This window comes from Paramacrobiotus metropolitanus, unplaced genomic scaffold, assembly GCF_019649055.1.
Source record: "Paramacrobiotus metropolitanus isolate TYO unplaced genomic scaffold, Prichtersi_v1.0 Parri_scaffold0000021, whole genome shotgun sequence".
In the NCBI taxonomy this organism is placed as follows: domain Eukaryota; kingdom Metazoa; phylum Tardigrada; class Eutardigrada; order Parachela; family Macrobiotidae; genus Paramacrobiotus; species Paramacrobiotus metropolitanus.
In genome coordinates, this window is record NW_026570241.1 from 551,134 (window position 1) to 565,725 (window position 14,592).

The 14,592-nt window shown below is 43.1% G+C and overlaps 1 protein-coding gene and 2 long non-coding RNA genes across 3 annotated transcripts; 1 reads left to right on the top strand and 2 right to left on the bottom strand.

The window, feature by feature from the left end:
- Positions 1 to 5,830: 5,830 nt before the first annotated feature.
- On the bottom strand, positions 5,831 to 6,349 carry LOC129586438 (uncharacterized). The gene is made up of 3 exons (XR_008690126.1): positions 6,252 to 6,349; positions 6,058 to 6,145; positions 5,831 to 5,872 (listed from the first exon to the last, which is right to left on the bottom strand). It is a non-coding gene; the product is annotated as an uncharacterized LOC129586438 (long non-coding RNA).
- A 3,423-nt stretch (positions 6,350 to 9,772) lies between these two features.
- Positions 9,773 to 12,753, bottom strand: LOC129586607 (uncharacterized). Its single transcript, XM_055479931.1, has 5 exons — positions 12,071 to 12,753; positions 11,807 to 12,007; positions 11,499 to 11,625; positions 10,186 to 11,366; positions 9,773 to 10,116 (listed from the first exon to the last, which is right to left on the bottom strand). The coding sequence occupies exons 1-5, from the start codon at positions 12,168 to 12,170 to the stop codon at positions 10,049 to 10,051; spliced, it is 1,677 nt and encodes a 558-aa protein (XP_055335906.1). The 5' UTR covers positions 12,171 to 12,753; the 3' UTR covers positions 9,773 to 10,048.
- Positions 12,754 to 12,960: 207 nt separating this feature from the next.
- LOC129586613 (uncharacterized) lies at positions 12,961 to 14,401 on the top strand. The gene is made up of 4 exons (XR_008690154.1): positions 12,961 to 13,151; positions 13,313 to 13,504; positions 13,742 to 13,868; positions 14,213 to 14,401. It is a non-coding gene; the product is annotated as an uncharacterized LOC129586613 (long non-coding RNA).
- Positions 14,402 to 14,592: the final 191 nt, after the last annotated feature.

Below are 14,592 nucleotides of genomic sequence, written 5' to 3' on the forward strand. Positions count from 1 at the left end.
TTGTCTGAATATAGAGATAGAGACATAACATTAGTCTATTACATCAAGATGCCTTCCCGACTGTTGACGGTTTGACTGTTGGGATGAGAGTCCATTGAGATTAGCGCAGCAACTGTGATTTGCCGTATGAAATAGGCCACACACACAACTTTGAAAACGTTATGCCGAAATGAAAAGCAAGTCGGGTGCCGAAATGAAAAGCAAGTCCCGACTTGCTTTTCATTTCGGCACAGCACTCTGAGCCACACTCACATAGATGCCAGCTCGCTCCCATAGATAACTTCACGTCGCGTTCATAGTTATCGTCATGGCAGTTCATCTGCTACCACGGTAATGGTTGTTTTGCGTTATTTCAGCGGACTTTGGCCCCAACAGTTTACCCGGCAACAGTCGGGAAGGCATCGTCATGTAATGGACTATTGTCGAAATCGTTTAGAAGTATGGTAGTCCACCGAGTGAAAGGTAATTGAAGTTGGCGTTTTGTCGCTAACTTGTTTTAACGACGTGAGAGAAACGCCGGCATGGCTGATCTCATTCTGTGGCTACGAACAATAGCTTTGTTCGGATCACCTATCGCCTTTCTTTGATTGCGTGGAATGTGAAGCATGTAGCGTTGGAGCTGCTCCATTACCTGAGCTAGCCAGCCTGGCCATTGGCCAATTCACCGGAAAGCTGCCTGCCTGTTTCCTTTCGCTCAGTTGAAGATGGCCTAGTTAGGTTGACTGCATTCGCTGGTTGTGTGGCACTATCTGTGTCTGGCATTTTGTCTTTTGCAGGCGGACTGGAATTTAGAAGTTGTTCAGTGATTGTTGAGTGTGTATTTGCCGTGTTATTCATTTTACCCGCCATCCCACCCTGATGCTTGCTTCTAATGTATTCCATGTATTTTTTTTCGTTACTTAGCAAACTCTGTCCGCAGCGCTGTACAAAATTATGATTAAAGGTCTGACCTCACTCGCGCAGCTCTCTCGCTATGGTACGCGCAGAACCGCACCGGAAGGCAGTCTCCTACCCTGGTCACGAATCAGGTGGTGGTCCCAACTCCCTGGGTGGGAGTCACCTGGCCACGTATCAGGTGTCGCCAACCTCCCTGGCCACGAATTAGAGAGGACACCTGGCCACGCATCAGGTGTCTGCGATGGCATACACGCGCATACGCATACGCATACACTCCTTCCCGGTGGTCGTGGATGTTCTGACGATACCACGAGACTCCGCGGCCGAGCTGAGGCTGGCCATTTGCCCCAAACCATTTGTCGGCGTTTCTCGAACATAGGCGTTAACGTGGATTGGTTGTCTACCGAATGAATGGTGTTGTCGAATGTAGTTTACTGTACCAGATGAAAGGTAGTTGGCCGAAAAGTACTTTACTGGTTGTCTTCGGATAACACCGAATTCACACGGCGATTAGTGGAAGACTGAATTAGAATAATCCAGAGGATGCGCAGAGTCAAAACGCGGACTTACATCGAGCATCTGCGACGTACATCGAAACGAGAAATAGGCGTACCAAGTCCCAATTGGCTGGGCTTCGATGTAAGTCGCTTTTTGCTCGATGTCTGTCGGTGGGCGTCGACGAAAACCGTTACGAACATGGGCGTACCTTGTAACGGGTCTAAGCGACGCCCAGGTACTTACAAACTTCGCGTTTCCGCGATTTTTATTGGTGGGTCAGCATTCTGAGTTAGATCGAGGCTGCCCACCGCCAATAGCAAAATTCAAAACCACGTGATCGTTTCTCCATACTTTGGGCTGACAGCGACGGTTACACAGTAAAACGACAGGGTTTTCCGTCTTTTTTTAAGTTTTTTAAGTTCTTGTCTTCTAGTTTGCTGTTGAAATCAGAAATATGAAGCTGATATGCATCTATAGTGCAGGGAAGCCAGTATTCTGGGAATCCAGATAAGACGGTGCAGTATAGTGTTTGGCCAGATGCACTCCTGTTTATACTGATCGCTTGCTACCTGATTATCGTTCAATTTAAAATAATTTGAATCCCACCGCAGCTGACTAGCGTATTACAAATTGATTCCGACTTGCCAAAAGGTCCTTGAATCCTTGTGGCTGTCTCTAACGATTTGTGGTATACTTGTCATGTATTGCTGGCATTTGCTGCCGTCGTATCGCAGGGAACCCTGCGCGCTGGCTACCCAGCTGTGGGTGTTGGTTGCAGTTTACTGCATTCTGTGCTTGAGTTCCTGATCGGATGTGGAAACCCGACTACGATTTATACTCCTGGACAACTCCATTTTTGGTTTTTCATCCTATATTTTGACAGAAAATTGTATGTTTTGCTTGACCGTGTGGCGGGTTCCCGCTATGATCTGGTTACCCAGAAGTATTGTTAGTATATCTTGTTGTTTTCTTTTTTTATTTAGTTTAAAATAATACTGCATAGCAGTACCTTAGCGCGCCTTGTTTTGGTACTTTTAAACAGGTTATGTGTCTTTGTTTAACTTTTAGAAACGTAGTGCTACAGTTTATCGTTAGAAGCATAATGTCAGCACAGCACGCATACATATTACATGTCAGTCTGTATGTCCTGACTGTTGTGCGCATGCGGTCGAGTTTAGCCCGTACATACATACATGCAAGATGCGTAAACGGGCGCGGTTTTGCGTTCGATGTCTGTATGTAAAGGGTGAAAAACGTTGTAAGTAAGTCCCCGAAGCGCCTGTGCGCATCTGGTCTAATAATATTATGCATTGTCCGCCTGTCGACAATTACTCGACGTATTGGGAAACCGGAATAATATGGTTGTTCATGTTGCCCATGTCCATAAATGTAGGCACCAAGCATTTGTAAGTAATCATTGCGAGGCTGTTTTGTGCTGATTGAGTGTACTTCGTTGTGATTTTATTTGCTTTTCTATAAGCGGAATGGGTACAATTAAAGTTATTATGACTGGAAGAAAAACATTGCGATTGCCAGTACAGTACGTACTACGTACTATACATACTCCTATGTGTGCAGGCCGCAGCAGCGTTAAAGCGTAATCTGCCGCTGCAAGCAAGTGATCAACGCTGCAGTGCATGTATCCTGCAGGACTTCGAAAGCCTACAAAAAATTTAAATAATATGTAAAGGATGTCAGCAATACTGCCGTGATCCAAGATTCGCTTTGTTTTGTATCAATGTTACAACTGTCACGCGCGCAAGAAAGTATGTAATTCTCATGGACAGTTATCGGCATATGTAATGTTGTCGTCCAACTTTATCGTAATGTCGCAGTCGTATTCAGCGCCACAAGAAGCAATGAATTTATGCCTGCCTGTGGAATACCCGGCCATGGGCTAAGTGCAGCATAAGGTGACAAATGGGCAGAATGCGATGGTCGTTGTGTCACGTGTGCACTGCCTTTATCACATCCCAATTGTGTTGCTGTCATTCTAAGCATTAAATCATAATTATTTAGCACGAGAAAATCATATCATCACGCAGTTGCCTTCGGTTGTTTACTTAACTGAAACAAGTGTTACGTTATCGTTATCTTTTAACGAAAGTTGCTGCGCTTTTGTAGATTTTGCCGTTTGCCAGTAATTTGATCTTATATACAGTCCAGATTTACGTGATGTTGGACCGGCCGACTACCGGGTACAATGGTCGATCGGACAAAAGGTCTTGTATAAAAATTCTTGTCTTTTTTTTCATTCGGTTGAGATATCGGTTGGCGGTTTTCGTTGGGAAATGTGCAAGGTGCAAGGTGCAATTGTCAGTATCAAAAGGCCGATGGCCAGCCGGAATAGGCTGTCTGAACACAGATAATGGTTGCACGCGTTATATGGTTATACTGTATACGTCTAACACCTTTATTGCGTCCATTGAAATGCTTATTTTAAAAAGTTGCAGTCTATCTGAAATCCACGTAGCTTTGTTTTAACCGAAATGTCTATCAGTTTATACGAAAAGGCTGAATGAAGGGTCAGCAACTATATAAACAAAGTGAACGCAGTTGGAAAGCGCATGGGAACTGGTCAAATTATTCGAAAGCACACTAATACACTTACATAATACAGCGCTATGGTAGCTAATTATTTAGTAACTGACCCTTTCCTGGCTTTAGGATCAGTCACTAGTGCAGTGAACACGTGAGCACACAGTACATATCTACGAGTAATAAGCTTTACAAACAGCAGAGTGTCTTGGTTTTGTTGTGGTTATTTTGCTGGTTTAACGAACATGATATTGTGATTCCTCTGTTACGCAACTTCGGAAGTTGCACTTCCACAGACCATGGTTGAGTCCAACCATGTAAATTAGAGGGCTGCTGGCAATGTTTTTGTTGTGGGTGGAACCGAGGCCACCACAATGTTTAAGTTTAAATTTTCTGCTGTTGCTGTCTGTTCAAGTGTATACTATATAAAAATTTATTCGGCAATGGCCAATTCAGGTAACAATGAGCTTGCGCAGGTAAAACTACTTAAAATGATTCAAAATTTAAACAGTAAAAACAGGCTGACACTGCTGGCCCCCCTTGGGGGCAGTGTATACTTGTATTGCTAAACAAATCAGTTGCGCAGAATTGCTATAAGGTTGGTGATATTTTTCAAATGAGATTTCTAGAAACTTGGTAGTTTTATCAACACAGAATAGCACCTGCAATATATACTGTAGTATTCCATAATCATTATAATTATTATAACATTCCATTTTTGGTTCCACCTGGCATTCGGTACAACACGTACTATCAGCGGTTCGCATGGAGTGTATGAGCAACTGCTTAAAAGCGGCATAACTGCAGTATCTGCTGTACTCGTATTATTTTAAGCGTCGAATGTGCATCTGACAAAATAAGGGACCATCCATAAATTACGTAACGCAAGTAGGGGGTGGGGGGAGTCCTTGAAACGTTACGATATATGACGAAGGGGAGGGGGGCTTTAAAAAATTTGTTACGTTTTGTTGGAATTATGACGTCACAATGGTATAGCTTATGGACGGGTTTTGATTTTATTACATAACGCTTAGGGGAGCGGATCTCAGTTTTGTTAGCATTGGTGACACAGGGGGAGGGGAGTATTCAAAACCGTGAATTTTGGCGTTACGTAATTTATGGATGGCCCCTAACAGTACGTACAGTACTTTGTATCTCCTTTAACTCACTTGGTATCGGGCCAGTCTACTAACAGCGATGCTGCGGTATGCACTTCGTCCTAGCGAAAACTTCGTCACATATGCAGCTGCTGTCATCGATTTTCTCTTGCCTATTCGTCAAACTCATTCATTAAGCTGTTATTCGACCTGATCCCACACCTCGAAAAAATTTCATCCTAATATTACACCATTCTTGTATCACGGTTTTTTTCGTGCCGCCCCGCATAGCTCTTCCGGACATGTAATAATCGGCTATGGCGTATGCAGTGGGTAAGTGCCGTACTTTCGTCGTGATCGCCGTTGGAGATCCGTAACTACGTCTGCGGTGCTCGTTTTGATCTTTCACTCACTGGCGCAGGCGGCTCCATGTAAAATCAATACTGTTATACTGATATTAAAACTAGGAAAATGCACCGAACTGTACATTGGTTGACCGGAGCGCAGCTCTTATTAGGGTTGAAGACTGAAAGTACCTGAAAGTACCTGTGAAAGTACCTGTACGTTAAATCGCGTGATCGCCGTTGGAGCAAAAAAAGGTTGGAGCAAAAAAAGGCGTTGGAGCATTAACAAAAATATACTCACAAAACGTTAAATTTTCTGCATTCGGATAAAGCAGGGCAAAACCAAAACGAATTACTCTGGTCGCGAAGTGAATATACAATACAATCGCAAAGTGAATATAATAGTATACAATAGAATATGAAATATTCCGTGTATCCGGATGGAACGGATCCGGCGCTCTTCCCGTTGTGAACGCTTGTTAACGATGAATGCGCAATCTACGAAGAAATTTCACTATGTAATAATAATAACAATAAAAATTGATTCTTTATTAGATAAAATCAGCTAAATATTAATTAGCGGTTGAGTTATCAATAAAACTACATGCAACAGACGCCCATTGCGCAGATCAAACATGTTACAACATAAATTTACCAATTTCCTACGGTTGTTTCTAATTTACCAGTTTCTTAGTTTTACGGTTTCCAGAGGTATAGCGTCTGGATGAAAACGGCTCTCTTGCCGCTGTCGACGCTTCTTGTAGATACAATCTACGAAAAAATACAAGTACTGTAATAATAATAAAGATTATTTCAAAACTAGATAAGGTACATTAAGCATGCATGAGTTAGCGATTGAGCTATCAATAAAACTTACACCCGACACCAAATAAAATGGCAAAACATGCCACCATCACGATAATGGTCACTTTATTCGCGGTGGTCAGTTTCACATCTTTTTTATCCTCCTCCCCGTCTTTTTGATTGGATTCTCGGCGGTGACCAGAAGACTCTTTTTTTGAGCTCAGTTCTTCCGCTGTCGAATGGCGAAGTTGCCCAAGTGGGTCGGCCGGACGTTCTGCTGCAGTCGTATTACTCGGTGTCGGCAGGACATCGGGCAGATTGATTACTCTGGCGGCAATGATGCATGGCGCGATAGTGATAACGATGAAGATAAACATTTTCATTGCGGCCTTATTAGTCGACATTATGAGAAATAGTCACGTCCTTAAAACAGTAAGTTTTCAGCGGTAGATACCGGCCTTCACATGGGTACAATTCCGCGATGTGGCACACCTGACATCAGCGCGCAGCGGTTTGCCAAAGTCTCGGCGTCGGCAGACTGAAAAACTCTAGCTGGATGATAGAACGTCGAAAATACGAGGATAATTAGCACCGCATTTCCCCTGGTTCTCTACAACCGTACAGGTCACACCTACGAAACTGTGATTCGTACATACTGTACATGCGCACGAACCTGCTGTTTCTGTTTAGCCCACAATGCAGCCAGTCAATAATCTTCAGTCTATATACTTGTATGCCTCCATACTGTGCGGGTGTCTGATGTAATGCATAATCACATACAAACTCCGTGTTACTAGTATGTTTACCAGCCAGGAGAAAGATGTTAATACCTCGTAATATGGACTAAGAGTTCGTATGTGCTGCGCTTTGTCTGCAATAAATATGCAGCCGCGTTAAAGGAGATCTAAAAGAAGTTAATTTGCTGATACAGTGACAGTAACTACGTTGTTTATAATGTTTTAATTTAAACGCTGTTTACACAAACTTTCACAATTACACGTACAAAATTTGCCAAAGGCTATATAGCGTCAAGATAAACGATTTTATTGCGAGTATCTAATATCCGACAATCGGATGCCTGTTTTTCCCCATCTTTCAGCAATTCTTGCTATGGTATCCCCACTTGGTGCAACATACCTGCGAACTATAATAAAAAATGTTACTCGCGCATTCCGTCATTAGTGAGATGAGTGCTTTTGTTTTGCGCTTTACTTTCGGGAAAAAACCAAAACGCGTGCAGTTGGTACACCACAATTTGCACATTCCCATATTTTGCCCGCTTCTTAATCTTCATAAACGCAGGTGCTATCTGTGATATATAAATATTCTGTCTATTGCCGGTATAACTCCATTCTATCGCAAACCAAAGGCTGTGCTCGCTCCATCTTGTCAAAGCTGTCGTCGATACACCCGTGTCTTCTGTAGCTTCGTAACATACAACACGCTTAACCATTTACGTTAATCCATGCTTACGGACGAGCGAATCTTGGGAATGATGATCGGTTTGTCGCAGCTTTTGGCGAAATCCAAGGCTGTATAGTTTAAAATAACCCCGCAGTCGCACGGAAGCCCGCGTGTGGACATATGCGGTAAGATCGCGTATTTGACGTCGTATATGTCTCCTATAATGTTTCAAAAAAACGCTTGGATGAACTCATTGCTGTCCGGGCGAGGTGTTTTCGTGGTGGCTACCAGCGCATGCAAAACTTCGTGCAATATAACAACCTACTTCATGCAGCCACTTTCCAGTCGAATTTGGTGGCGCGGCCGGGAAATCGGCCTACTTGTGCAATACAACTAAGTAAACAGAAACTGGACTATTATGTTATTGTCTGTGTTTACGCTCAATATTAGCAAATTGTACTGTTAGTGTGCAAATTCTCTTCAAGCGGGTATTATCGAGAAGACTGTATTCTTCTTCGCAGGCCCGTGCGTTAAAGGTCAAAAAGTTGATGGCAGGTCGTTCATTTGTACGATAACGTTCGGGACACGATGTCGAGCTGGGTTGTTTGGAAAATGGTGGCTTGCAGAAATTATAGTATACATGGACGATGTCTGATTTCTGCTAACATAGGCAGAACTATAGTCATACGGTTTATACCGTAAGTACAGTATCGTATGATACACATAATTATTGTAGTAGACTATCTGGTCCATTTGCGGCGCTATCTTCAACAACATCTATCGACTGGCAAGTGGCAGTCTGATATTTCTGAATGTCTAAAAACCAGGAAGCCGAAAAGTGAACATACGGTTTTAAGTTGGACAGCTTTTCTTGCATTCTGTTTCTCATGAATTGTGCCTACTTAGGTTTGGCTTATTAAAAATTAAAGCAAAACAAAACCATCTACGGCAGTCTCAGTAAGTAATCTCACCAACGCAGCATCAATATCAAATGACAAACCTCGCCTCAATCCAATATTAATTTAAGGACTGCACTACGAACAAATATACAAAAATGTTGCACTCCAAGTTGCAAAAACCGCGTTCTTACGTATTATGTCCTGGGCCGGGTGTACCGTTTGCTTTACAATCAGCAAGCCTGTGCTGAAAAATCAGTAATCTTTAAAACATTACACCGTTTAAAGTTTTACGCACACCGGCTGGCTTCGGATGTTTTAACCGAATCAGAAGTAAGTTCCCTTTCCATCGTTTAATGTGTTGCTGCTCCATCAGTGCGTCTTCTTCGCAAGGTTTTCTCTAACCATTCCGAGCCGGATTACTTTTTCTCTTTTGCTACTTAGCTTTGCATGCAATCTGTAATAAACTCTCATTATTATTGTTGCCTCTTCTTATTAATGGCTTTCTCTCATTAATTATGATTAATTAAATAATTATATTTGCTAAGTGAAGTAAAAAATTGCGAACAAAGCTTAATTACTTTGTAAAAATTTAAGAATGTGCATGACGTTGTATCTGCTTGGACTATAAGTAAAGTATGTATGTATCGCAAGTCACAATTAACGAGTTAATTTGCACCGAGCGCGAAGCGCGAGGTGCTGACGCCACGATGAGCGTACGTCACGCTTTTCCAATTCCACAATCCCAATACCATTTCCCAGTGGTAATGGCGCTCGCGCTCGTGCAATAATGTGGTTTGCAACCACCGCTAGTTATTGTTAATGTTAACTGGACGACATGTCTCTCTTCTCTCCACCCGTAGTGCGTTACGTGAGTTGGGAGGTGGCGCTGCGTGTGGTCGTAGCTTTGATCAAAGCGGCCGACAGCACGGACGTGTCCGCTGCTTGTCTCGACACAGCAGTGTGTCCGCAGTGGTATGCATTTCTGTTCGCTGTTGTCCTTGCTCTTTTCCGACATCATGATTGTGATCATGTTCTTTTACCACCCGCCAGTGATCGAAGTTAAATAGACTACCATGTAGGACTAAAAAAAGTGAAAATAGGTCAGTCGGTTGGTGGTCCAAATTTTCCGAATCGACACACAGTGGGCAGCAAAAACACATACAGATGCATACAATGCGCATAATAAATAAACATCCTTAGAAGTAGACTCAGCTGGGTTTGAACACAGAAACTTTTGTTTGCACGAACCACGGACTGAATATGGTTCAATTACGTACTTCCCCTACGAAAACGCATTGAGAAAATTCTATTTACTACAATTTAACTTTGATATTTTTTCGCAACAGCTTTATTTTCTTTTTTAACCATATGTATTTAAATGTTCACGAACAAAACTCGAATGTAGGTTTAACCAACAACCAGTTGCAACCTCTACAGTTTTCGGAACAAAATAATATTTCAACAGTAATTTCGAAGACCAACGAATGGGATCTAACTATACGATCAAAATCTGTCCAGGATAGATCACGTCAGGATTTTCAATATTATTATCAACGACGAGCTGCTGTCAGTTCTTCCCCATCTGTGCAGCAATTCTGGCTATGGTGTCCCCACTTTGCACAACGTACCTGCGAACTAAAGCCAAAACCAAAACTCTAACACAAGCATTCCGTACGAAAATAAGTGTGCTCTGCTCGTACTTACGTTCAGGAAAAAACCGGAACGAATGCACCACAATTTCTTCTATATGATCCGCTTCGTAATCTTTATAAACACATAAACTTATCGTTACGGGAAGTGCTTTCTGTGGAATACTTTGCGCAGTGCCGGCATGACTCCATAATTTAAACAACAAATCCCGGTTGCTACTCTGATGATCGTGCTGGGAAGAAAACGTCACGTTTCCCGGCTTCCATTCGTATGTATGGGTTGTGTACGTCCCAACAAGGAAAAACGAGAAAGCGTGCTGCTTATCTGCACCGCTTGAAAAGGGCGATGGCAGACGCCGACTGGCGACCCCGTAACTAGCGATCGGAGCATCGGCGTTACCCCACCGCGAAAACTGAATACCGATACGCGGATGAGGGTCCATTTGACTGTAAAGAGCGAAAACTACGTGAGGATGTAGTTGATCCAGACGGCTTTCAATGTGAAACTGGTAACGGCCGAAACCGAACGTATCGACCGAGCGAACACCGGCGCAATGGAAAAAATTGTTACGCTTGGTCAAACGGAGGTGGAGTTGATCGTCGATGACTTGGACATTGTTCACACCGGCTTCGGACATTTCCATGACCGTCCACATTAGGTCTGAGAAACGAATCGTGGCTGGACTCTTCTCCGATGTTGCAGCGGTTGTCGCCGCAGTTGTCGAGCCAGTATTTGCCTTGTCAGTACCAATTGCTGTCTGGTAGTTTGGCTTTCCAGTGGTGCTGCTCTCGTCGCAGTGCAATTGCGGCCTGCGCTCCACTCTTTCAAAGTTGTCGTCGATGCACCCGTAAGCCTTCTGTAGTTTCGTGACATCCAGCGCGCTCAGCCATTTGCGCTGACCCATTCTCACAGGCGAACGAATCTTGGGAATGATGGCCGGTTTGTCGCGGCTCTTGGCGAAATCCCACGCTGCATAGTGCAGAATGGATTCGTAGTCGTACTGGAGACCGTGGGTGGGCATATGTGGCAAGATACCGTAGTTCAGCTCGTACATGTTGGGCTGAATGTTTTCGGTGAATACTTGGACGAATTCATCACGGTCAGGTCGGTTCTGTTCGTGGTAGAAGCCGAGCGCATGCAGAAGTTCGTGCAGAATAATTCCGTCTTTCATACAGCCGCTTCCCAGTCGGATTTCCGTTGTTCGTCCAGGTATTATCCCGACGTGCGACATGCACCTACAAGTTACAATCAAATACAATAGATTATCACGTTTCTAACTGACTATACATTTTTTTTATTTTTAGCACGACTGTTATAGTTTTCAACCGGCTGCAATAAAGAGTTGCCGCAAATTAAGCTTTACTGACCCTCGCCCAGCGGGAACGATAGATATGTATTCGGTTTCCTCCGTTTGGATCTTGAAAGACAAGCAGTGATCTGTGCGTCGCTCGATGGTGTTCATGGCGTTACGGATACGCTGCTTGGTTTCTTCGTCTGTAAATATTTACCTAATTAAACCACATAATTTCACGAAACAACTGCTAATAGTTTCACTAAAATAATAATTCCATGATTTATATAAGCGAAAAAGTGGGAAATAAGAATGCACTACACTAAGTAAATTGAATATTGGTACACTGCTGCATTAAATATTGGTCAAAAACAGTTACTGTACCGAATGCCGGGTGTAGACGATATGGAATGCACTGTCCGCTGTTAGGCCAGTAATTGCTACCCGACACAATGTGACCGCTTCCCGGTTCCTCTGCGGCCAACATCGGGTATCCCGGTGTGGCTGCATCTTCCCAGATAATATCGGCTCTGGTCAGTGCTTCTTCCGATTCGCTGACCGATGGGTGAATTCGATGTCGCCATTCTGCGCCGAGAACTTGTCATATTCGAAATTGTTGGGTAATGCCATTCAAAGAGTGCTGCCCACCTGATGGTAATTCTGCGCAGTTAATCTGTTTCAAATGTAATAGGCAATGCGCAATAAGCAGAGCACTGAACATCAGTCGTAGAACATTCGTGCTGAACATTGCGGTGGTCGCAGTTTCACTCGCAACAAAAATACTGCTGCCGAAGTTACCCAATTAACATAAATATGGTTGAACGGACAATAAGATGCTGGGAGCTTAGGTCAATGTAAGTACAGCTGCTGAACACGAGTAGTAGAGTAATTATTTGATTTTGGTTAAACCGGTCAGACGACAAACAACTGCATATGACTGTGTGTCCTGGCAGTATTGAGTGAGTCCAGAAAACAACCACTATCTGATCCCAACCGCTACGGTATAATGGTTGTATCACGCAGGTGTCATCTGAAGTCTAAAGTATTCTGATAAATCTGCGTGCTCTCTCTAACTGCGTCCATGTACTCGTAATTTTGACAGCTTCTCCCTGCTTCACAAGGTTGTATGAACAGATAAGCAACAACAAAGTCGGATAAATCACAGTACCAACATAGTGCAGTGAGTCGGCGTCACTGCAGTCGGAGTAACGCAAATCGGCAAAGGCATAGTGGAAAACGTAGCGACACTAGGTAGAATGCAATGCGTACAGACTAATGCCGTACATACCAAAAGAAAACTTTATTCAACAGATCTTCCTCGTGTAGCCCGTAAATTTTTCACAGTGCTGCCTGCGACCAACAGCGCGAATCCAGAACGCAACAGAAAGTAGTAGTCGAGTAAGTACCGGTACTTACATACTTCTCACAGTTAAATCACACTTGTATCAAGATGTTACCGATAAGACCACAGACGATTAAAGACTTGCAATCAGTTCTGCTAATCGTGTCTGAAGACTTGCCAACATACAGACTAAAAGTGAAATAGACCTGGTAGGGCAGTTCTTTGCAGAACATCGGGTTTGGCGTGTAATAAGGAGCGTGAAAGTACGAGTGCTTAATAACCTTTTTTTAAAAATGTTCACAGACAGTGCTCCGTTAATCCTTAGTTTACGCGCCTTATGCTTGTACACTTATTTTATAGAGAGTTACTGTGCGGAATTACCGACAGGTGTGTGATAATGTCATAGTTGTAAACTTGTTATACCACTAGTATTTACCTAAAGAAAAAATTGCAGAAGTTTGAAAACTCTAATATTTTACAAGAAAATACTGCTTCTGTATCCGATTAGATGCGTAATCTCCTTAATTTTGTGTGAATTTTATTTGCAGACTGGCAGAGCAGAATAGATCTATCGGTTAATGAATCAACAGAACCGGAAACTGGAGATGACATCATTTGGGACGATGGGGGGTATGCCCTGCTCGCATCCGCGGACGTGGATGAGACAGACCACCGGGTTTCGTTCAGTTATTGGCCTGATAGCGGGAAAGGTGTTCCTTACTTCATACATCCAGCTTTTGGTAAATCTGCATGAAAGATACTGGCAAATTGCAGATTACTTACCTTCTTCGTACCATCGCTATCATATATATATTTTAAGATCCGGCGTAAAAGATCGGTTACTATATCTACGATATCATCGAACGCCGTTGACATTGTGCCAGTGTCAACGGTTATGTGTGCAAAATTAATTTAATTTTAATAAATACATTCAGATCATTGTACTTTAGTAACTCAGTTTATCACTTTATTTCTAGGTGACGCGGATCGTCAAAAAATTCTGAAAGCTTTGCGAACCATAGAGCGTTGAGTAGATAATTGTGTACAGTTCAAAGTACGTGCAAATGAAGAGGAGCACATTTCAATCGTGCCATATGGACGAGGGTAACTACTGACTAGTAACTACAGTATACCGTACACCGTGGTATGTTTCCGGTTTCGACAGGAGGTTGAACTACATAATTATACTACAGCAAGAATCGTTATAACTATTAAAATGCCACGAATTTTCGTGCAAATATGAAACGAAACGTTGTAATAGGTTAATTAAAATACTAACAGAAACATTAATAAACTGACTACTACCTTAATATTAAGTACTGTTAGTTTAGTAATACTATATTATGATGCTATACATAGTAATTACGTACTGATTACTGTGCGTACAATACATACAGCAGAACCAAGTATTGCGCTCGCACAGCGTACATCCACTTCTACAATTCTAGTTGCCTGTCTCACGTGGGACGGACTCCTCGCCGCGTTACCGAGGTCCGACTCAGCAGGAACTGCATGAAAGAAGGCATTATTATGCACGAACTTCTACATGCACTCGGCTTTTACCACGAGCAAAACCGGCCAGATCGGGATGAGTTTGTGCAGGTGTACCCTGAGAACATACAACCAGAAATGTACGACACAAACTACCGAATATTGCGTAGTATGCCCACACATGGCATTCCGTACGACTACGAATCTATCCTCCATTATGCAGCCTGGGACTTCGCCATCAAACGCGATAAGCCAGCCATAATTCCCAAGATCCGCACCTCTGTGAGGATGGGTCAGCGCAAATGGATGAGTCCACTGGATGTCGTGAGACTGCAGA

What these genes read in the sequence shown, in the direction of transcription:
- LOC129586607 (XM_055479931.1), bottom strand. Translation starts at nt 12,170, where the DNA reads ATGTTCAGCACGAATGTTCTACGACTGATGTTCAGTGCTCTGCTTATT. An exon ending in TCGTCTACACCCGGCATTCG is followed by an intron (nt 11,626 to 11,806) that starts GTACAGTAACTG and finishes AAATATTTACAG; the next exon opens with ACGAAGAAACCAAGCAGCGT. An exon ending in ATCGTTCCCGCTGGGCGAGG is followed by an intron (nt 11,367 to 11,498) that starts GTCAGTAAAGCT and finishes TGTAACTTGTAG; the next exon opens with GTGCATGTCGCACGTCGGGA.